At 43.0% G+C, this 22,490-nt stretch overlaps 1 protein-coding gene across 2 annotated transcripts in view; it reads left to right on the forward strand.

The window, feature by feature from the left end:
* Positions 1-22,490, forward strand: part of HECW1 (HECT, C2 and WW domain containing E3 ubiquitin protein ligase 1) — a 461,143-nt gene that overhangs the window by 379,825 nt on the left and 58,828 nt on the right. For both annotated transcript variants that reach the window (XM_010381577.2, XM_010381578.2), the window contains 6 exons: positions 5,056-5,161; positions 6,072-6,168; positions 14,336-14,419; positions 14,854-14,963; positions 20,947-21,067; positions 21,829-21,942. In XM_010381577.2, coding sequence (XP_010379879.1) covers positions 5,056-5,161; positions 6,072-6,168; positions 14,336-14,419; positions 14,854-14,963; positions 20,947-21,067; positions 21,829-21,942 — 632 coding nt within the window. The remainder of the gene's footprint in view (positions 1-5,055; positions 5,162-6,071; positions 6,169-14,335; positions 14,420-14,853; positions 14,964-20,946; positions 21,068-21,828; positions 21,943-22,490) is intronic.

A 22,490-nucleotide genomic window follows, 5' to 3' on the forward strand; every position in this document is an offset into this window, starting at 1 on the left:
ACCTCCTCCTCCTGGGTTCAAGTGATTCTCCTGCCTCAGCCTCCTGAGTAGCTGAGGCTACAGGCATGCACCACTACACCTGGCTAATTTTTTGTATCTTTAGTAGAGACGGGGTTTCACCATGTTGGCTAGGCTGGTTTCGAACTCCTGACCTCGTGATCCACCTGCCTTAGCCTCCCAAAGTGCTGGGATTACAGGCGTGAGCCACCGTGCCTGGTCTAAATTTATTTTTTTAAAAGCAATTATACCATGATGTTATGACAGCTATGACATGACCAGGTGATAGGACTTTTTCAGCTCTATTATAAGCTTATGGGAACACCATTGCCTATGCATCCATTGTTGACTGAAACATCGCTATGCGGCACATTGCTGTATGAACAATAAGTAATGAATGCAGAATACAGGCACAGATGGAAAAGCATAATTCCCCATCTGGAGACACTGGTACCCATAAACATAAAGATATTAGATCGTGTTGTCTATGGTTCTATGTCCTAGTGCCTCGTAGACAATTTCCACACCATTAACATTTTTCTGTAATATTTTATCACATGGATCTACCATCATTTAACACAAGCCTTTCTTGAACATGATGTTTATTGCCTGCTTTTAATTATAAAAATATTGAACAATTCAAATACCTCTCTTTTGTTTCCTTCAGATAATTCTGACAACTTTGTTAATGATCCGTTTTCAGAACAGAGAAGGAATCTAGAGATGAATGTAAATTCGTCCTTTGAGCCCTTCCTGTGAACTTGCTACATTTTTTTTATCATCAAGTCTCCAGTGTTTGCAGAGAGAGGATTAGCTGATTATTAACCCAAATTCAGTCTAAAACATACAATTTTCAATCACAGCTTTAAGGAAACCCACAAGGGTACATTCCCAAACTGCAGCGCTGGAGAGCAGCTTGTTTACCAGTTGCTGAAAACTATTTTCTGAGGATATCTATTTTGTTTTGTCTGGAGAGCTAAATGTTTGAAGTTTTCACATTTACAATTATGATGAAAGCTATCAATATCAAAAGAAAAAGAAATCCTAAAAGTAGTCCCTACCACAAACTGGGTTTTACCCAATTATGGAAGAGTTGTCACAGCATGTCTGGGGAGAGGCAGGCCACCAGGGGCTGTCTCTCCCCTCGCTTGCCCCTTACCACATGTGCCCACACACGCATACACACCCCCGAGGGAGGCCAAGGCGGGCAGATCACCTGAGGTCAGGAGTTCGAAACCAGCCTGGCCAACATAGCAAAACCCCATCTCTACCAAAAATAGAAAAATTAGCTGGGCATGGTGGTACACACCTGTAATCCCAACTACTCAGGAGGCTGAGGCATGAGAATCACTTGAACCCGGGAGGCAGAGGTTGCAGTGAGCCACGATCATACCACTGCACTCCAGCCTAGGCAACAGAGCGAGACTCCATCTCAAAAAGAAATAAAGAAAGAAAGAAAAAAAGCCATGTTGACATCATGTTTGCAGTGAGATTCAAATCAGTCACTCAGTTGCTGTCAGACGTCCCTCAGGATGGATTGTTTAGTACCACTGCCGGGCTTCAAGGATCGTATCACATACTAAATCCTAGTTCAAACTTAGACCCTCAGAATTTCCTCCAGTCCTGCCTGAAACTGTCTTCATCGCTGTCCATTCCTGGGCCCCTTGTTGGAGAAGAGCGTTTCTATCCAACCCTCCTGTCCTCCAGGCTCTGGTCTATGAGCCATCCAGTACCAACCAACCCTTTGCAGACATTTCTGTGGCTCAGGGACGCAACAAGCCCTATCTCCCACTGTGTTATTTCCTCTATCACACTCGTATTAAGCCTGAAGAATGTTCGTCAGTCAGTCATCTGCCTTTGGGCTAGCTGGACTGCAGCTGGTTTCTGAAGTTTTTCAATCTGGCTTAGTTTTACCCGTGAGTGGGTGACCTCAGAAGTAGGCGCCATTAATGAATTTCCTGTGAGGGCCAGGAATAGAAGTTAGCCTCTTTCTGTTTCAATGCCTTATTCATTTCTGGGTGATGCCCTGACAGTTAGACACTTTCACTCAGGGCAAGACAACAAATGTCTCCTGAGCTCAATGCACAGCCAAGCCTTCCTGAGCTCAGCGAGCAGATCTGGCTGTTTCCCCAGTTTCGCTCTGTAATTTATCACTTAGATAACCTTCAGCTGGTGGGTCTCTGAGACTCCTGTCTTTACAAGGTCAATAATATTTTAAATACACATGAAGGCAAAGTGACATGATTCCCTCCAAGAAAAAGAGGCTTATCATTTCAGTCCCAGAAAGCCTTTATGTATTTATTTATTTATTCAAGGAGAAAAAAGAGAAGTATGAGGATTCAATACTGCATAGTTTATTGATCAGCAAACTTTTCTTTCATCTTTTGCTTTGTAAACATTTGAGACTGGAATGTGCTGCTCCAGAAATACCACCTTCTAAACCCTGGTATCTGGCTTTGCCAGCTGAGCAGAGCTGAGAGCTAATGACATCAAAGTGAGAAGTCCACCAAAATGGCACAGAATCTATTCCCTTGTCCTTCAAGTAGCCATGGGCAAAGGACCAGGAGAGAAAACAGATGCATCTGCATCTCTACCCAACTTCCCCAAGAGCAGCAAAGACTACCACATACAGAGAGTGAACTGGTGGCCCCTGTCTGCATACAAAGGATGTACTGGTGGCCCCTGTCTGCATACAAAGGATGTTATCCTTGGGTGTGGAGTATGGAAGTGGGAACCAAAGGAAAATCAGCAATGCCTGTGTTTTTCGTTAGGGATCATTAAGTAATTTGCCTTACATTATGATCTGCAGTATCACACATGGCCTATTCTTAAGTGGCCGTTTTGGAATTGACTTGTCTAGACTTTGTAGCACCAGTCCTCATCACCTTCCTGAATTCTGTGTGAGTGAGTTTTATGCTGGTCTCAAAGGGAGAATTGTCTTTCCTTTTTTTTAATCTGGATGTTTGAACTCTTTCTAAGTGTCTTACAAAATTATCATCTGTTACATGAAATTAAACTTGGCTTGAGGATGCCTTCATACTTTTGAGTCGTTACGTAATGGATTGCCACCTCACTTGGGACATGAATTAACTGAAAGCCTAATTTGGGAATATACTTTGGCAACAAAAGGTTGAGTCTCAGCCAGTCACAACAGCCAAGCTTCAGTCAATCGCAGGTGGCTAACTGATCAGACCATGTTCAAATAAGGCAAACGCTGAGCTGTAACCAGTCCAGCTGCTTCTGTACCACGCTCCCATTCCCCCTCCATAAATGCTGCCTGCCCATGGTTGCAGAATGGTGCTCTCTCCGCCCTTTCTGGTTCTGGTTCTGAGTGAGGACCACCCCCTTCTCACACTGTTCTGTGCTCAATTAAACTCTGTAAATTTACTTTGTCTAAAGTCTTTAACACTTCAAAATTCTTAACTATTTTAAAGCCTATTTTAGCATACTTTGCCAAATATCATAGGATGAGTTACACTCTACATTCAATCCCATATATCTGGTGAATGTACTGCAATGTGGAAAATCTATAGTGCCTCTATAGATTTTAACATCTTTCTCTGCGAAAGTCTTAAAAAACAAAATGTATGTAGAATCATAGTGAGAATGTCCATTATCATGTTCTAGAACTGCATAGTTTATTGATCAGCAAACTTTTCTTTCACCTTTTACAAAGGTGATGTTTTTAAACTTATAAAATTTAAAATTGAGCTAAGTTAGTTTTTTTTGTTTTGTTTTGTTTTTGAGATAGAGTCTTGCTGTGTCGCCCAGGCTGGAGTGCAATGGTGTAATCTCGGTTCACTGCAATCTCTGCTTCCCAGGTTCAAGGGATTCTTGTGCCTCAGCCTTCCGAGTAGCCAGGATTACAGGCATGCGCCACCATGCCTAGCTCATTTTTGGAATTTTAGTGGAAATGGGGTTTCACCATGTTGGCCAGTCTCCAACTCTGGTCCTCAAGTGATCCACCCGCCTCAGCCTCCCAAAGTGCTGGGATTACAGGTGTGAGCCACCACACTGGCAAAATTGAGCTAATTTGGTTTAAAGTTAATCATCACAAGTGTCAACTTTAGGCTAAGCAAGTTATTTATCTCTGAAGTTTTGTCAAAATGCTTAAGCAGAACCAAGATATTGGAAGCAGGCAGGCCGCATGGAAGGAGTAAATACATTCTTTGCAGTCAAGTATTAGAACCCTGGTTACCTCTCTAATGGTTGTAAATCTGGGGAAACCTTACTTTTCCTGGATCCTCAGATTCCCTGTTTGTAAATTTTGCTTAATAATGCTTATTTTGCAGAATTTGTTAGGATATGTAAGATGCTATGTGAATAGAAGCAAGCACAGCGAATGCAATAACAGGCATTCAACAAAGAATGAATGTAATCAATACTATTTCAACAAGAAGTCCATTATACATTTAGTACTGAAGTTCAATGCTACCTGTTGTCAAGTTATAGGCCTACCTTACCAATAATATTTATCTGGAATTTATCTCCCTTTAACAGATTTATGATGAGAAATGTTTCTTGGGCCATTCAGTGTATTAATTTGATTAATATTCATGACTTTGGCATGATTTACTTCTTTTTTTTTTTTTTTTTTTTTTGAGACAGAGCCTTGCTCTGTCGCCCAGGCTAGAGTGATCTCAGCTCACTGCAACCTCTACTTTCCAGGTTCAAGCAATTCTTCTGCCTCAGCTTCCCAAGTAGCTGGAATGACAGGCACCTGCCACCACACCTGGCTAAGTTTTGTATTTTTTAGTAGAGACGGGGTTTCACTATGTTGGCCAGGCTGGTCTCAAACTCCTGACCTCATTATCTACCAGTCTTAGCCTCCCCAAGTGCGCGGATTACAGGCATGAGCCAGATTGCTTTCTTAACCATAGTATAGCGCATCATCAACTCTGCTTAGACACTTTTGTATGCTTTCTTTTCCATCACTTTATTACTTTTTTAACCTAGGTGACTTCAGAATCTTTTACCCCTTAGGTTGAAAAATTGGTATCAAAAGACAACTGAAACTGATACAAATTTCTAATGCTTGTGCTTTTATTCTAAAATTAGGCCTCAGAAGTTTCTAGAAACAGAGGAGCCTCTTTACTGGCCAGGCCAGGACACAGTTTAGTAGCTGCTATTCGAAGCCAACATCAACATGAGTCATTGCCACTGGGTATGTATCATGGTTCTTTGAGCCAGGGGCTCACAGAATACCAACACCTAGCCTTGATTTTTTGTTTGTTTTTCTGGTTTTTGTCATGAAGCCTTTACTACTCAACATTCTGCGTTTCCTTTCTCCTCTTTTAGGATATAGTGCACTCCCCGACCCCTGCTCCCATTCTCCCCTCTGTCCTTTTTCCCTCTCCCTTCCTCCTCATCTCTCTGTTCCCCTCCCTCTCTTTACTATTCTTTCCCAAACTCTTAGTTCCTTTCTTCCTTATTCTGTTCAGTGATTTGTTAACCGCATGCACAAGAGCATGGTTTAAATGAGGGAGGTGAATTTTACTGTTGCTAGACAGTTTTTAATGTATACCTCTCTTTCCACGTATATATGGCATAAAGTTTGCAGTCTCCATTCCTAACTTCAGCCACCTCTTTCCAAAATATATGCCACTTGTATCAAGGAAAATGAAATGAGAGCATCTAAAAGGTGTTTCCATTATCACTACTGGGAAATCAGCACATGGATTTCTTTGCACTCATAAAGAATCTTTTACCATAACTATGGCAAAATGATCAAGAAAAGTTAGAAGGAAGAGAGGAGAACTCTTCTTATGGGAGAGCTATTTTGTTCTCCTTTACCTGTTCATGCAGAGATGCATTAATACCCAGTAAAGATCCTGGAGCGTTAAGGACGATTAACATAGATCTGGTTCACTTTTAGTTTGATCCCTTAAAAAATTATAATGCTATTATGTCACATTTTAAAAACTCTCAAGAGCTTGCATTTTTTTGATGAGTATGCTGCCTGCCCTTCAAACGCCTTCATTAATCCTGGTATCAAGCAGCCATTTTCCAATCATCAGAGTGATTATCTCTGGGCTGCAGACTCAACCACAACTCTATGCTTTTGTCTGTTTCAGCATATAATGACAAGATTGTGGCATTTCTTCGCCAGCCAAACATTTTTGAAATGCTGCAAGAGCGTCAGCCAAGCTTAGCAAGAAACCACACACTCAGGTAAGCCTCGCCCCTCACTCCCTGGAACTCTAGGTCTTTCCAGCCATTTTTCCTGGTGGGAAAACACCTCTGTGGAGAAAGAGCAGAAGCTTATTATGCATTCTATGTGTGCATTTAAATGAGAACTTGAATCCTCAAGATGAAGGGTTCGGGGTTCCTGTATTCTGGGAAATGGCATCATCAGAGACGGCCATATTATCAGATTACATATCATTTATATGGTACTGAAATGATTTCCATTGACTTGGAGGGAAGGACAGGAAGGAAACAAAATAACTTCCATTAAAAAATTATTTATGTACAGCACCATATAAATTACTTTTAGTTTTGAAATATAATTGTTGAATGGTAAACCAAATATCGAGTGGTCATGTTCGAAAATAAACAAGCAAACAAAATGTTTCCTGTGTGTTCTAACTACTTACATCTTATTCTTCATCAAGGTCATTTTTGAACAAGTGCCCCTGAAACTCTGAATCACTTCATGTGGAAGGGATAGCGATCTAAAATGATAAAAAGAGAAAATATTCCCCGAACTTAAATCCTGCTTTCTCACCAAAATATTCAAACATCTTTTTGCTTTGGTTTACTCTCCAACATTCCAAAAACTGGAGAGGCATGGGGGTTAAGAGCACATCCCTTTGACATTTGAATTCTTACTCCAACAGGTAGGGACTATTGATGGAGGTGTGTTATTCAACCCTCTGCCCTTAATCTCCCAAATGGAGGTCACAAAGTGGGCATGGTTGCGATACTTACATGAGGATGTGTAAAGGTTAAGGCAGGGCAAGCGAGAATCCCAGCAATGGCTGCATTTCATTCTTCCCTGCCCATGTGGTGCAGTCTTGTGAATGGGGCTGATACCTGCAATACCCTACTCTGACTTCCTCGGGGAATCACTAACAACTTCAAGTAGACTCTTTGCTTTTCAACCCTTGCCACTCCGCCAGAATGGATCATTCACCGTTCTTTCCCCTCCAGCACCCCCTCTTTGACACCTCTTTTCCCTGTATTTTCACTCTGTAAATTAGAGCCACTACCCTCCCAGCTGTCCCTGATCGCCTCTCCTCCCTCTTCTTCCACCTCCACATCTAAACATTCCCCTCCTCATACTCTCTCCTCCATACTCATTTTCTCTTCTCCCTGCCATGGTTCAAGTTTAGGTTCTCATCGTTTCTCTTCTGGACCATACAGGGGTTTCTCCTAAAATATTCCCTATCACCCTATCATAACCAAGTGGCCTACTTAAAGCATAGATTAAATCATGTCCTCCCTATCCTTCAAAAAAGCTTTCATGGTTTCCATCACATATGAAATAAAGTCGCCGGGCGCGGTGGCTCAAGCCTGTAATCCCAGCACTTTGGGAGGCCGAGACGGGCGGATCACGAGGTCAGGAGATCGAGACCATCCTGGCTAACACGGTGAAACCCCGTCTCTACTAAAAAAATACAAAAAAAAATTAGCCGGGCGAGATGGCGGGCGCCTGTAGTCCCAGCTACTCGGGAGGCTGAGGCGAGAGAATGGCGTAAACCCGGGAGGCGGAGCTTGCAGTGAGCTGAGATCTGGCCACAGCACTCCAGCCTGGGCGACAGAGCGAGACTCCGTCTCAAAAAAAAAAAAAAAAAAAAAAAAAAAAGAAATAAAGTCAAGATTTTTTTGTTTTTGAGACAGAGTCTTGCTCTGTTGCCTGGGCTGAAGTGAGGTGGTACAATCTCAGCTTACTGCAACCTCCGCCTCCCAGGTTCAAGCAATTCCTGAGCCTCAGCCTCTTGAGTAACGGGGACTACAGGCATGTGCCACCACGCCCAGCAAAATTTTGCTAATTTTTGTATTTTTAGTAGAGATGGGGTTTCCACCATGTTGGTCAGGCTGGTCTCAAACTCCTGACCTCAAGGGATCCACCCATTTCAGCCTCCCAAAGTACTGGGATTACAGATGTTAGCCACCTCACCCAGCCTAAAGTCAAGATTTCTAAGCACAGTGTCCATGGTCTCCAAAGTCTGGCCCTAACCTAACTGTCCATCCTGTGCTAAGCTTTTCCTTCCAGGGTATTCCACCTCCACCACACAGGCTGTGTACCCTCCTGCCTTTGTCTTTCCGGGAATGACTTCCCTGTTAAGGACGTCTCATCCCATTTTAAAGGCTCACATCAAAAGCAAAAATTTGGTGATCTAGGCAGGCTTTAGTATTTCTTTTCTTTGGCAGGGGTGGGAACTTCCTGATGTTGCCATGGCATTTGTGTGGTTTTTTTGGTTTTTTTGTTTGTCTGTTTGTTTTTAATTTTTTTATTATACTTTTATGTTCTGGGATAAATGTGAAGAACGTACTAGTTTGTTACATAGGTATATATGTGCCACGGTGGTTTGCTGCACCCATCAACCCGTCATCTACATTAGGTATTTCTCCTAATGCTATCCCTCCCCTGGCCCCCTATCCCCCGACAGGCCCTGGTGTGTGATGTTCCCCTCCCTGTGTCCATGTGTTCTCATTGTTCAGCTCCCACTTATGAGTGAGAACATGCAGTGTTTGGTTTTCTGTTCTTACGTTAGTTTGCTGAGAATGATGGTTTCCTAGTATTTCTTTTGTCCTGCTTTGATAGCATGTTTTTTGTGCCTCAAAGATATTTTTAGATCTCTCGTATTCTGCCATTTGCTTGTGTCTCCCTATAGCACTCTAAGCTCTTTAGAGCAAGGCCTTTCTCTTCCTTGTCTTTGTGCCCACTCTGCCCCTTAGAACCGGGTCCTCTACTTTGAAAATAGGAAACACCAATTACTTTTAGAGTGAATGAAAGATCTTTAGCATGAACCAATGATCTTTAGCATGATGAATGGTCACTTTCATTTATGTTCAACTCTTAAGAATTCTCTCCCCAAGTTTCATTACTGTACTGCTGCAGAAGACAGGATCGTATTCAACCACCTGGGTCGTTCATTCATGGACTGCTCTTTGACTCACCTAACAACCTAAGGGAATTTTCAAGGGATTTCCAGGGGAGTTGTATTATTTTAAGGGTTTTTGGCACATGGTTGTTCTTGAACATTCTTTACATTACTGATTCTACCACTAAGTAGTGAGTTCACTACTTGCTTTTTGGAAGAATTTCAACTCACCAAAGACACAAAAGTCTCATTTTAATCATTAGAAAAGTTTTTTTTTTTAAGTAATTCCCTATATAAATGAGTGGAATATATTTCCAAAGGGCAGTAAACTGTTTTCAGCCCTATCATATATCACATTATAACAAAATCCAAGAAACTTTAAATGTTTTGTTGCAATATGGGATTGTACACTTATGATTTTGCAGAGCTGGGGTAACTTGAAATCGGGCCACATTGGAATTGGAAAAACAACTTGGAAATTATCTAGTATAGAAACTAATAACCTATTTGAAGGTTATGGACTCCTTTGAGATGCAGATGGAAGCTCTTTTGGACTCTCCTCCACATATAAATATAAACCTCTGAATATAATTTCAAATAGTTAATGGACCCTAAAGAAACTGTGGACCCAGGTTGAGAACCCAAATATTTCATCAAAAACAGAAGGCTCACAATGACTATCAGAAACTAGACTATGTGATGATAGAATTTAAAAAGCAGAAAGAAAAGAGCAAGAACTTGTTCTTCAGGAGGTCAAGCTTAAGAGATGCAGGAAGCCGGGCCCTGCTCTCTATGATGAGGCCTCCACCTGCCCCTGAGTACCATGTCAGGGTGAGTCAGATCCACTTGGAAGGTTCAGGAGTTGAAGAGAATACCACTCTCCTCAGGACCCCACCCGGAAGAACTCATGGCTTCCTCTGTGGTCCCCAAGAGCAGATGGTGACCTCTGTTCAGCCATTGCTGTTCTCAGGGAGTCATGGAGTCTCTGTCTTGGGTCCACAAAGCCAGTTGCTGGGTTTGAGTATTTAGAAAACTGTCCAGTTGACAGCAGTGACTTGCAGTGAAAGGCAGGAAGCCACATGTAGAGAAGGGGATGGAGCCAGAACACCCAGAGGTTAATGGCATCTGTTATCTTTAAGGGGCATGGAGGCGGTCCTTCAACTGGTGCTTTGATTGTGTCACTCATCTGAATCAGGATTGTCCCAGGGCTATGTATGCAGTAGCAAGCAAAACAGACATGTAAATTCTCAATGAATTTGCAATCCATGGAGGGAGACAGATAATAGACAAGTTTGGGGTTTGTTTTTTTAAGCCAAATATACAGCTACATAATATGTTAAGTGCCATGAACATGATTAGAATTCAGCAATAGTGAAGAATATACTGGTACAAAGGAAGAGTACTTACATCCTAAACAGAACGCAGAGAAGGCTTTTCCAAGTAGGTGGTGCTTAAGCTGAAATGTAAAGGATGAGAAGGCATAGTCCCTTGCGATGCAAAGTAGAGGTCAGGGAGAGAGTATGCAAAGGCCCTGAGGCAGGAAAAGCTTAGACCTAGGTGAAGAATGAAAGAAAGCTAGTGTGGCCCAGGGGTAGATTGGGAGGATAGGCAAGACCTACTGTGGTGAAGTTGGAGAGGGAGGCCCTATCACCAACAGGAAAGATTTTATTTGAATTGCAATTCTATTTGAGAAGTGATTGAGAAGTTTTCTGCTGGAAAGAAATAGGATTGCATCTGTGTTTTTAACGACCACAGCTGCTTTTTCATGACCTTTTTTGTCTGTTTTTCATGACCACCGATGAAATATGATTGCAGCTGTGGTCGTTAAAAAACACAGATGCAATGTTTGGGCAGGTTTGTGGGGAAAAGATAGGCTGGGGAGGGGCATAAGATGGAACAGGGGCTATGCAGGAGACTATTATATTCATCCACGTGAGAGATGATGGTTGTGTGGATAATGGGAAAATATGGATGAAGAGGAGGGAGCAGTTTGGAGTGATACTGTGGATGCAAAAACAACAGGAGCTGATGACAGCTTGAACATGGTGGGTGAGGAGAAGAGAGCAATTAAGAATGACAGCCAAATGTGGGGCTTGCACAGGTGAGTGGATAATGGTGTCATTTACTGAGATGGGAAAGAGTAGAGGAGGAACTGGCTTGAAGAGAGGAAGAACGTCAAGAATTTCATTTTGGATATTGAGTTTTGAGGTCGTTGAAGCCACAAGTGGCTTCAAATGTCAGGATGTCAAGGAGGCAGGCGCCTGTCCTGTCCTGAGCTCCAGGGAAAGTGGGCTCTGGAGTTCTCCTGATGGTCAAGGGATATATGTAGGAGAGACAGCCGGCATTCTCACCCTCAGATGTCTTCCTCAGTTCTCAGTGCACTTTGGGATGAAGTCCCAGGGGCATCTGGAGCTCCCTCACACCACTGGCTCTGCATGAAATGTTGCTACACATGACAGAGAATATAATGTCTGATGGAGAGCCACCAAAACTCTCAGAAAAGTGTGCTTAGCATTCAGACACCTGGATGTGGTCCATACGGTGGTGCCACGATAGAACCACTGCACTAGGTGGCACTTTCTAAACTGGGGACTGCACTTTGCTGCTTTAGTGGAGATGGCCCTCTTTGGGCTTCTTTTTCCTCCAGGAAGGGAGGCCAGGGGCTTAACCAGATGTGGATCCCTTGGGGCAGGAGGATAACCTGCCCAGGGGGCATTATCATTGGCAGAGCGTATAAATTTGAGGTCATTCATAAGGCCAAAGTCATTAAATTAGAGACGATTCAAGAGCATCTTCCAAACAACAGGGCTATGAGGATTTGGAGGAGAAAGCCCAGGGCTGGGGTCAAGGACATAGGCAGAGGGAGAAGAAGGTGACAAGAGGGGTGGGGATGTTCTGTTCTCTTGGCTGGGCTTCCACACGTTCCCTGCTGAATGACATGTGGACAGTGCTGCTCCCTTTTTCAAACCCCCATCAAAGAAGCCACTGTGAACACCCCCTAGGTTCTGATGATGCTATTTCCTGCAACAGTGCTTCACCTGCACTGAAGTTGGATCAGAGTGCATTTCCCTGTTTAATCCCATTCTGTCTATCTTTGTAGAGGCTCAAAATCTTCCCTTGCCTTAAAAAAAAGAGATCTCCAGCCGGGCGCAGTGGCTCAAGCCTGTAATCCCAGCACTCTGGGAGGCCGAGATGGGTGGATCATGAGGTCAGGAGATCGAGACCATCCTGGCTAACACAGTGAAACCCTGTCTCTACTAAAAAAATACAAAAAACTAGCCAGGCGAGGTGGCGGGCGCCTGTAGTCACAGCTACTCAGGAGGCTGAGGCAGGAGAATGGCGTAAACCCGGGAGGCAGAGCTTGCAGTGAGCTGAGATCCAGCCACTGCACTCCAGCCTGGGCGACAGAGCGAGAATCCTTCTCAAAAGATCTCCATACCAAAAGGTCAAATTGAGTCTATTTTTTGCCTGAAAATCTCTAAGTTATGGTGAAGATTTGGATTCATATTAATATAATCAAAGAGAGGAAAAAGTTGTATCTGCAGTATTTTGGAAAATATATGTATTTTTTTTAATCATTCATCTTTTGGGCCAGGCGCAGTGGCTAATGCCTGTAATGTCAGCACTTTGGAAGGCTGAGGCGGTCGGATCTCTTGAGCCCAGGAGTTCGAGACCAGCCTGGGCAACATGGTGAAACCCTGTCTCTACTAAAAATACAAAAATTAGCCGAGCCCAGTGGTGTGTGTTTGTAGTCCCAGCTACATGGGGGGACTGAGGCAGGAGGATCACTGGAGCCTTGGGAGGTTGGGGCTTCAGTGAGCCATGAACAGGCCACTGTACTGCAGACTGAGCGACAGAGTGAGACCCTGTCTCAAAAAAAATAATTTTTTTTTAAAGAAAATACAAAAAGCTAGCTGGGTGTGGTAGTACACGCCTATAATCCCAGCTACTCAGGAAGCTAAGGCACAAGAATCGTTTGAACTCAGGAGGCAGAGGTTGCAGTGAGCTGAGATTGCACCACTGCCTCCAGCCTGGGCAACACAGCAAGACTCTGTCTCAAAAAAAAAAAAAGGAAAGAAAAAAAACAGAAGAAAAGAAAATCATCCATCTTTTACCACTGGGAGAAACTGAGTGAGGGGTATACAGGATCTGTCTGTTTATTTCTTATAATTACACATGACTCTAAAATTACCTCAAAGTAAAAATTAAACAAAAAAAGAAAAAAGTTAAAGATTTTTAAGAAACAGGTCCTTAATTTTCCCTGATTTCTGCTGCATCTCTTCAAAAAAGGCAAAAAATATTAACTCCTTTGAAGTGTGCATACAATAGAAAGATTCTGGATATGGTGTTTGTAATATTTAAATAACATCAGGGAAGCAAATTAAAAAGTTAATTTGATCCAAAAACTCCTACTTATCCATAGACTTACTTGAAACAATTTGCCGAGTTGGAGTTGGAGGGTGTCTAAAAGGATCAGAATAAATGAAGTTGTAGCTAACAGAGACAAAATTGATGCCTGTGCCTTGACTGACCTAGGAGACTGTTCTTGGTTCTTGGGGCCGGGCCCCCTCTGTGCCCAATGTGGCATTATAAATTTTCCATCAGGCACAAGATTTCTCAAGAGACACCTACCCGCCAGCTCACTCTTTCTTCCCATGGCTTCCAACATGACATGAGCCCAGAACAGTCTTTTTTTTTTTTTTTTTGAGATGAAGTCGCACTCTGTCACCCAGGCTGGAGTGCAGTGGCATGATCTCAGTTCACTGCAACCTCCGCCTTCCGGGTTCAAGCGATTCTCCTGCCTCAGCATCCTGAGTAGCTGGGCTTACAGGCAGGCACCACCACGCCTGGCTAATTTTTATATTGTTAGTGGAGACGGGGTTTCACCATTATTTCTCAGGCTGCTCTCAAACTCGTGACCTCGTGATCCGCCCGCCTTGGCCTCCCAAAGTGCTGGGATTACAAGCGTGAACCACTGTGCTGGGCCCCAGAACAGTCTTTCAGGAGCCGTCTCTTACCTAGCTCTGCTCCTGACTGTCTTAGCTACCTGAGGACCTAACTTTGCTGTGTTCCTCAGCTTCTGTACCTGTGCAAGTCTGTAGAAAAGCCATCCATTATAGAGCTTCCTGAGAGCCTGTGATACGAGCTTAGAATTCTGCAAAATACATGGTACGTTAGGACATTGCTATTCAGCAGTATTGGAAGAGGAAATAAGAGATCTGAAGAAGATGTATTCCTGAGCTTATGTGTTGGCGTCTAATTTTTCTCTTCTTTCTCACATGATTCAGGGAGAAAATCCATTACATTCGGACTGAGGGTAATCACGGGCTTGAGAAGTTGTCCTGTGATGCGGATCTGGTCATTTTGCTGAGGTAAGGGGCTAGGCCTGAAATCCTTCTGGAAAAGCTTCCCTGGCCAGCTCTCCTCCGTCACGACCACCCTGAAAATGGCCTAGACTGAAACACTCACCACTTGTTCTAGAGGATTCTAGTAACTGCAACGCAAATGGGACCCCACCCTTGTACCCGTGTCCATCACAGTCCTTAGATTTGCCAACTGAGGTAGCAAGAGCTGCATAAAGTACTTGATGGAGACGTTGTTGTAGGATTAATCAGGGTTTAAAACAACACTGAGAATTTGCAAGCGGGTTGTACCCATCTTTCTATACTACATTTAAATCAAACTGCTTTGGTTGCTTTGTGAGAACTGTAACTGCTGCTGCCCCAATTCATGAACACTTTCTCAGGGACGTAAAACTGACTTTTCTTTTCTTTCTTTCTTTTTTTTTTTTTTTTCTCATTTGCAGTCTCTTTGAAGAAGAGATTATGTCCTACGTCCCCCTGCAGGCTGCCTTCCACCCTGGGTATAGCTTCTCTCCTCGCTGTTCACCCTGTTCTTCACCTCAGAACTCCCCAGGTAACAGGAATCTGGCCTAATAGCTCCTGTTAAGTGGCCATGTGTTTCCTCCAGTGAAGGTGAATGAAAGGCAACTGTATGTGTGTGTTCTTTCTCTTGGCCTTCCCAATTCCCTAATTGAAAATGCACTCTATCGGGTTTTGACAAATGGCTGCCTGTTTTTTGTAATGCCCCCCAAGTAGAATGGGGTTTACAGTTTGAAATAGTTGGGGAAAAAAAAGTTTTGCTGGGCAGGTGTCTCATGCTTGTAATCCCAGTGCTGTGGGAGGCCAAGCCATAAGGATCATTTGAGCCCAGGAGTTAAAGACCAGCCTGGGCAACATAGCAAGATCCCCTTCTCTACAAAAAAATTAAAAATAAGCCAAGTGAGGTAGCAAGTGTCTATAGTCCCAGCTACTAGGGAGGCTGAAGCAGGAGGGTTCCTTGAGTCCAGGAGGTTGAGGCTGCAGTGAGCTGTGATTTCACCACTGCAGTCCTACCTGGACAACAAAGAGAGACCCTATCTAAAAAAAAAAAGAAAGAAAGAAAGAAAAAAAATTAAGACAGTATTTTATGACACATGAAAACTATATGAAATTTAAATTGCGGTGTCCATAAATAAAGCGTAATTGGACCCCAGCCATGCCTGTTCTATGCTAGCTTTCACACCAGACATGAGTAATAGCAACAGAAACCACATGGTCTGCAAAGCCTAAAATATTTACTCTCTGGTCCTTTGCAGAGAAAGGTTACTGTCCCTGTTCTAAATTACTATTGCATTCCAAAGTCACTCTCCAAGCATGTCGAAGGGAAGAGCCCTTTCTGAAACATTCTGCCTTGTGACTCTGAATCGACTGCACACCACTTTTGGTGATAGAGCTACTAGGAACCATTGTTATATCTCCACAAAGATTCCAAAGACTTTTCTTACACATTTCAAAATTATTCCCCATTTTCTTTATGTATGAGAATGAACTTGTGGTACAAAAATTCTTTGTAGGTATTTTCCATTCCAAGTGAGGGAATATATATGTTGAACTGTTTAGTGAATAAAAGATATTTTTGCCAGACACAGTGGCTCACGCCTGTAATCCCAGCACTTTGGGAAGCTGAGGTGGGCGGATCACTTGAGGCTAAGAGTTCTTCGAGACCAGCCTGGGCAATATAGTGAGACCACGTCTCTACCAAAAAAAAAAAAAAAAAAAAAAAAATTTAAATTAACCAGGTGTGGTGGTGCACGCCTTTAGTATCAGCTATTCAGGAGGCTAAGATATGATCTCTTGAACCCGGGAGACAGAGTTGCAGTGAACCGAGATTGTGCCATTGCACTCCAAGCACTAGTCAACAGAGCAAGACCCTGTCTCAAAAAACAAACAAACGAAAAAAAAAAGATATTTTCTGGATTCATCAAGATAAAGAGCTTAGGTCAAATCCATACCTCCAGACTGGATCCAGATATTGGAGAATTTTTCCATTCGTATTTGACTTGCATTATCACATCGTTGTAGGTTTCATTTAAAATAAAAGAGATTAGTTTGAAACATCTAGGAACATCCTATCTCACAAGCTCTAGGGCCAGGGTTGGAGCATGGTTTCAAAGCCAGTGGTGAAATTCCCGAGAGAAACAGAACTTTTTCTCTGAGAAGGGATGTCACACTCAGAGTTAATATCATTCAGTACTGCCATAGATCTCCAGACTAGAGTATCTTTTAGTCTGGTTCCTCCAAGTTGTAGCATTCAGAACTCTCTCTTAGAGGTAGTTTTGCTAGTCGTTAAAATATGTTTTCAAGATTGTATCTCCCTGTTGTCACTTCCTCCAAACAAGTGTACCAACAGCATTGTTAAGGAAATGTGCAATGCTTACTACCTCTGACACACAACATAATTAAGATCCCCTTGCCTAAGAGGACCAGGAGCTTTGCTAGAGCCAACATCAGTACAGTCACACACTTTCAGCGTGTGACTGTAGGTCATCACGGGATGACCTACTTTTGGGGAGCAAAGACAAAAGTAGAGGGTTTTGGGGGAAAAGTTTGAAGAAGCTGTAGGACTGCATGATGGTCTGCCATGTTGTAGAGATTGTCCCAGCCCAATAATGTGCCTATGCTTTGGTCTACAGCCTTTGATACTAGACTATGATGTTAACATCATTATATGGGAGAGATATCATACCGCAAATAGAAAAATAAGAGTAAATGAAGAGTTATTTCCTATATGAGAATTATTTGGATATTCTAAAAGGAATAAACTTGCCTGATAGAGATATGACTGATGCCATGAATCTAAGTAATCATCCAATTCATTTTGTCAAAGTACTTCTTTATTCTCTAGCATTGACCACAGGGTCCTAGAATATGTAATCCAAATATGTTGATTTTTAAACTTTACAATCCCTATTCTTTTAGACCTGTATGAAATCTACCCAGGTGCTACGGAGATGGTGAATCATGATGTTTCTGCCAAAGTACTTTGTAAAGCATAAATTATTTGAGAAATGCACAGCAGTCATCATGGGAACAGGTGACAGTACCAGCGGTAGTGAAAATCATAATTAATAAAATATACAGAAATGTGCTGGATAGAAAATTATACTTGCACTGACAGACCTGTATTCTAGTTCTGTGTACATCCCCAAACCTGCTATTCCAGCAAGACCACTTCTTTGCAAGCGATGGCCATTGGTTCCCTCAGGCCCAGGTGTTGTGGGGCCCAGGTGGGCAGGGCCCCCCACGCTTCCTTGCTTTTACCATTCAGCCATATCCCTCCCCTCCCTTTCTCCCAGTTACTGTCATCTACCAACATTTTTCTCATTCTCAAGGCCTGTGGCCCCTGCCTTGTGGTCTTCCTCTCCTTTCCAAGCAGGTCCTTCCATCCTCCTGGATGACTTCAACATCGACAGGGACCCTCATTCCATTCCCTGGCTTCCCAGTCTCTAGACTTTGTCTGCAATGACTTTCTCCTCCCCTGCCTCAACCACTTACTCCCAAAATCACATTCCTGACCTTGTGATCTTCTCCACAATCACTAATTCAAACCTCCTCTTCCCTTCCGATGTGCTTGATCCACTACCCTCCCTAGTACCACCTTTTGGCCTCATCAAGGCCCCTGATTCATGGACTTTTCTCCTTTCCTTTCTAATGTCTTTCCCTGATGCAGCATAGATTCTGCAGTTCATCATTTCAGTAGCATCCTTGCCAGTGCCGTGAACTCCCCTGGCCCTCTCTGTTTTGTTTGCACCCTCTGGCAGAGCTTCATCCCTAGATGAACCTTCCTGTCTGCTTCCCCTACTTCTGCAATCAGGTACTCTTGGGCAAATTCACCTCACAAGGCAGATTATTAATTCTAAATTAGTCATCTCTCATCTCACATGAACCTTGGAAACCCAAAGGAAAATTCTAGCACATTTTTTTCTATCTCCTCTACTATTATTTCAAACATTTCCCCTAAAGCCTCCAACCCTTAGCACCCCTCCTCTCTCCTAGCAAATGACATCCTGTTTTACTTCACTGAGAAGTTGAAGCCATCCAGCAGAAATTTTCTCAAAGGCCTGCCATCAGACCCACAAGACTAGCAAACCTGCACACATCTTCTCTGTCACACCTGGAGGTCACGAAAGGAGGTGTCCTCACTAAGGTTGCCATGAACTCTGGCCACCCAATCCGGCAGGCCATTCTCAGCCATCCTAATCTTCAGCAGCCTGTAACATGACCAGCTGCTGTCCCCCAGCATCCCCTCTTCAGTTGGCTTCTGGGACACCACTCCAGACATCTCATCTACTTCCCTGGCCATTCCCGCAGCCTCATCCTCCGCTTCCTATCATCCTTAAGGCTCAAACCCAGGCTTTTTTCTCCACTCAAACTGTGTCTCTCTCCAGACAAAGGGACTATCATCAAAGACAAAGTTCATACTCTTCCCCCACAAATGTGTTCTTTTTCTACTACTCCCCGTCTCAGTGAATGTCACCGCAGGGCGTTCAGTTACGAAATCTGAAACCCAACTCTCCCTCACTACCTATATCCAATTCATTGCCTCTTAAATACATCTCCTCTCTGCCCACTTTGCTTCATCTCCACTGACACCAGCCCAGTCCCATTTGAGCTCTTTAAATCCACCTTGGTCCTCTGGGGTTTTGTTCTCTTCTGCAGGAAGATGGATGTTTTTATGATTCAAGTGACATCATGCCAGCCGTTATGCAAGGGCTTCCTACTACACTTAGTATAAAACAAAATTGCTTAACAATGTACCTTGTCCTGTTTCGTGCAGCTCCTGCCCACCTCTCAGGCCTTGTTTTTGTACCACTTTGATCCTTGGACCCTGTGCTACAGACAAACTGGAGTACCACTTTCCATTCTGCCACAGGACCTTTGCACATGCTGATCTTCCACCTGGAATGCTCTTCTTCTCCCAGCTCATCTTCTCTCTCAGTTAAAGCAAAGCTTTTCTTGACCCATGCAAATAAATTTGTGCCTATTTATTCTTCAGATTGTCCCCAGAGATGCCTTCCCAGACTTAGCCTGAACTCCCCTGGCCCTCTCCATTTTGTTTGCACCTCTGGCAGAGCTTCATCCCTAGATGAACCTTCCTGTCTGCTTCCCCCACTTCTGCAATCAGGCACTCTTAGGCAAGCAGCAGATGAGATCACAGCAGATTCTGTGATCTCAACGAACTGGGTTTCTTTCCTTCATAGATAACGATAATTGTAACTTGTATTATATACTCATTTCTGAGAGTTTACCAGCATCAGTCTTCTCTAAATTGTAAGCTTAGTACCTGGAATATAGTAAATAACTAATAAATGGTTATTGAATGGGCAAGCCTTGATTCTGACCACCTTTAAAACTTGGGTAAGAATGTTAATTTTCCATTCTTTTTTTAATTAAAAGGTATATATAGTAACGTATTTACAAAGCTCTCTAAATGAGACAAAAGTTCTCCCCTACATAGAGTTAACGAATTATTATTATTGTAAACTTTACTTTTATGATGCAACGTCATCTAATATAAACTCTAATCTAATATAAACTCCTAAATGCTCTGAGCCTTTGTGTACAGGTATGTTTATTTGAGCATCAATATCAATACAGGAGCATGACGGACACATATACTAAAGTCCTACTTACCTCGTTATAGTTTCAATCACTTCTTGTATCAGCTTACAAGGAAAGTTTAGTTCAGTTTATGTTAATTATTTTAGATTATGCAAGTACAATTAAAGCCAAGAAAAATGCTCATGCAGGTCCTTTTAAGAGAAGTATAACTTGAAAGAATTAGAGAGGAAGACATAAATATTTATTCTCATTAGAACTCATAAATGAATTTAGTATATTATTTTTATACTTTAGTATATTATTTCTATTTATTATAAAAGCCACTGAGAGAGTGATGGAAATCAAGGGACTTCTTGGAGAAGAAGAATATGGAGATGCCATAATGTGCCTCTGTTGGGCTCTTGCTCTACTGTCACTTTGTGTATTTGTTCTTCCACAGAAAGTGATGACCTCATGCCTGTAATCCCAGCACTTTGGGAGGCCTAGGCGGGCGAATCACTTGAGGTCAGGAGTTCCAGACCAGCCTGGCCAACATAGTGAAAGCTCATCTCTATTAAAAATACAAAAATTAACAAAAATTAGCTGGGCGTGGTAGTACACGCCTGTAATCCCAGCAGTTTGGGAGGCCAAGGCGGGTGAATCACCTGAGGTCAGGAGTTTGAGACCAGCCTGGTCAACATGGTGAAACCCTGTCTCTACTAAAAATACAAAAAAAAAAAAAAAAAATCAGCCAGGTGTGGTGGCACGCACCTATAATCCCAGCTACTCGGGAGGCTGAAGTAGGAGAGTCGCTTGAACCCAGGAAGTGGAGGTTGTGGTGAGCCGAGATTGCACCACTGCACTCCAGCCTGGGCAACGGAGCAAGACTCCTTCTCAAAAAAAAAAGGAGAGAAAGAAGAAGAAGAAGAAAAAGAAGAAAAAAGAAAATGCTGACCTCTGTGTGCCTCTCTCTGCAGGTTTACAGAGAGCCAGCGCAAGAGCCCCTTCCCCCTACCGGAGAGACTTTGAGGCCAAGCTCCGCAATTTCTACAGAAAACTGGAAGCCAAAGGATTTGGTCAGGGTCCAGGGAAAATTAAGTGAGTGTTCCAGTGCTGAGCACTGAATTCAGACAGTAGATTTTTCTATCCCCTTCTCCCCTAGACCCTTGTAATATTGTTTTTGAGATCGGCTACTCTGGTGTGGTAGTGGCTATGGTCTGAAGCGGGGGAAGAAGGAAGTTGGGAGGCTGGAAGGAAAGAAGAAAGGGCATTAGGAAATTGGAAGGGAGGCAGGAAGAGAAGGTAAGAGAGGGAAAGAGAATGAGAAAGAACAGAAGATTTTAGACAAAGACATGTAGAAAATCACAGGGTAGACCTTTTCAGAAAACAAGGAATCTTGAACTAAATAAAAAATCTCATATTTCCCTTCACTTATTCTTGGGAAAAAATTTAACTCGTTAGTCAAATTTAAAGACTCTTGGTAACTTTGTAATTGAAGTCTAAGTAAAATGTTGTTTATAGTTTCCCTTCTGGGTTTATTATTTTCATCTTAAAAAGCTGAACCCAAACTCAGGAATTTTAAGCGATATCCTATGAGTTGATCAAAATGAACTATCTTAAAAGCAGTTCCATATGATGGCATGCACGAGAAGTGTACACATTTTCCTTGCACTCCTGATGTTTTGAAAAGCATGTTCAGATAATCCCTCGATGAACTGACGGAACCTGCATCCTGCTCTTTCCTCTTGTTGGAGAGGCTGGGGAGTGAGAACCTAAACCTGGGCACTCACAACTCACTTAGAACCCTGTCCAGCATCCTGACTTGAGGGCCACCGCTCACCACCCCTTCTCCTTCTCAGGCTCATTATTCGCCGGGATCATTTGTTGGAGGGAACCTTCAATCAAGTGATGGCCTATTCACGGAAAGAGCTCCAGCGAAACAAGCTCTACGTCACCTTTGTTGGAGAGGAGGGGTGAGACACCAGGAGTTTTATGCAGACACCTAAGCGTGGGTGGGCCAGAGCCTCAGGATCAGGGTGATTTTTCTCAGGAAGGAGCAGGGTAGCTGTCAGCCTTCACCCCAAGGCGATTCCCTCCCAGGAGGTCCTTCTTTTCAGGTATTGCCAAGCTTCAAAAAATGCCATGTTCTTCAAAAACCTAAGATTATTGACATACACAAGAGTCTGAGATCACATGGTCAAAGGATAAGCCAAAAATACAGTCCCAGGGCACTGGATCTTTCCTTTTTAGGTGTTGTGCGCTTCTGAGTATCTAATTTAAAAAACTCTTTCTCTTAAAGTGCATGTATACAACTTCATGCCAAACTTTTCATATCATTTCAGTGATTTCATGGGAAACCACCTCAACCATGAAGGACAAGCCCACGTGCACACACACACCCATGCACACACTCACTGTTGCAGAAAATTCTTTTATGTGTCCCGCGACAAAGGCCTTGTGTTCAATGGGCTGGCTGTGTGTTTTAGCTCTGAGGTGTTAGATGATCAAAAGAAAACACTAA

The sequence above is a fragment of the Rhinopithecus roxellana genome, chromosome 6, assembly GCF_007565055.1.
Source record: "Rhinopithecus roxellana isolate Shanxi Qingling chromosome 6, ASM756505v1, whole genome shotgun sequence".
Lineage (NCBI taxonomy): Eukaryota > Metazoa > Chordata > Mammalia > Primates > Cercopithecidae > Rhinopithecus > Rhinopithecus roxellana.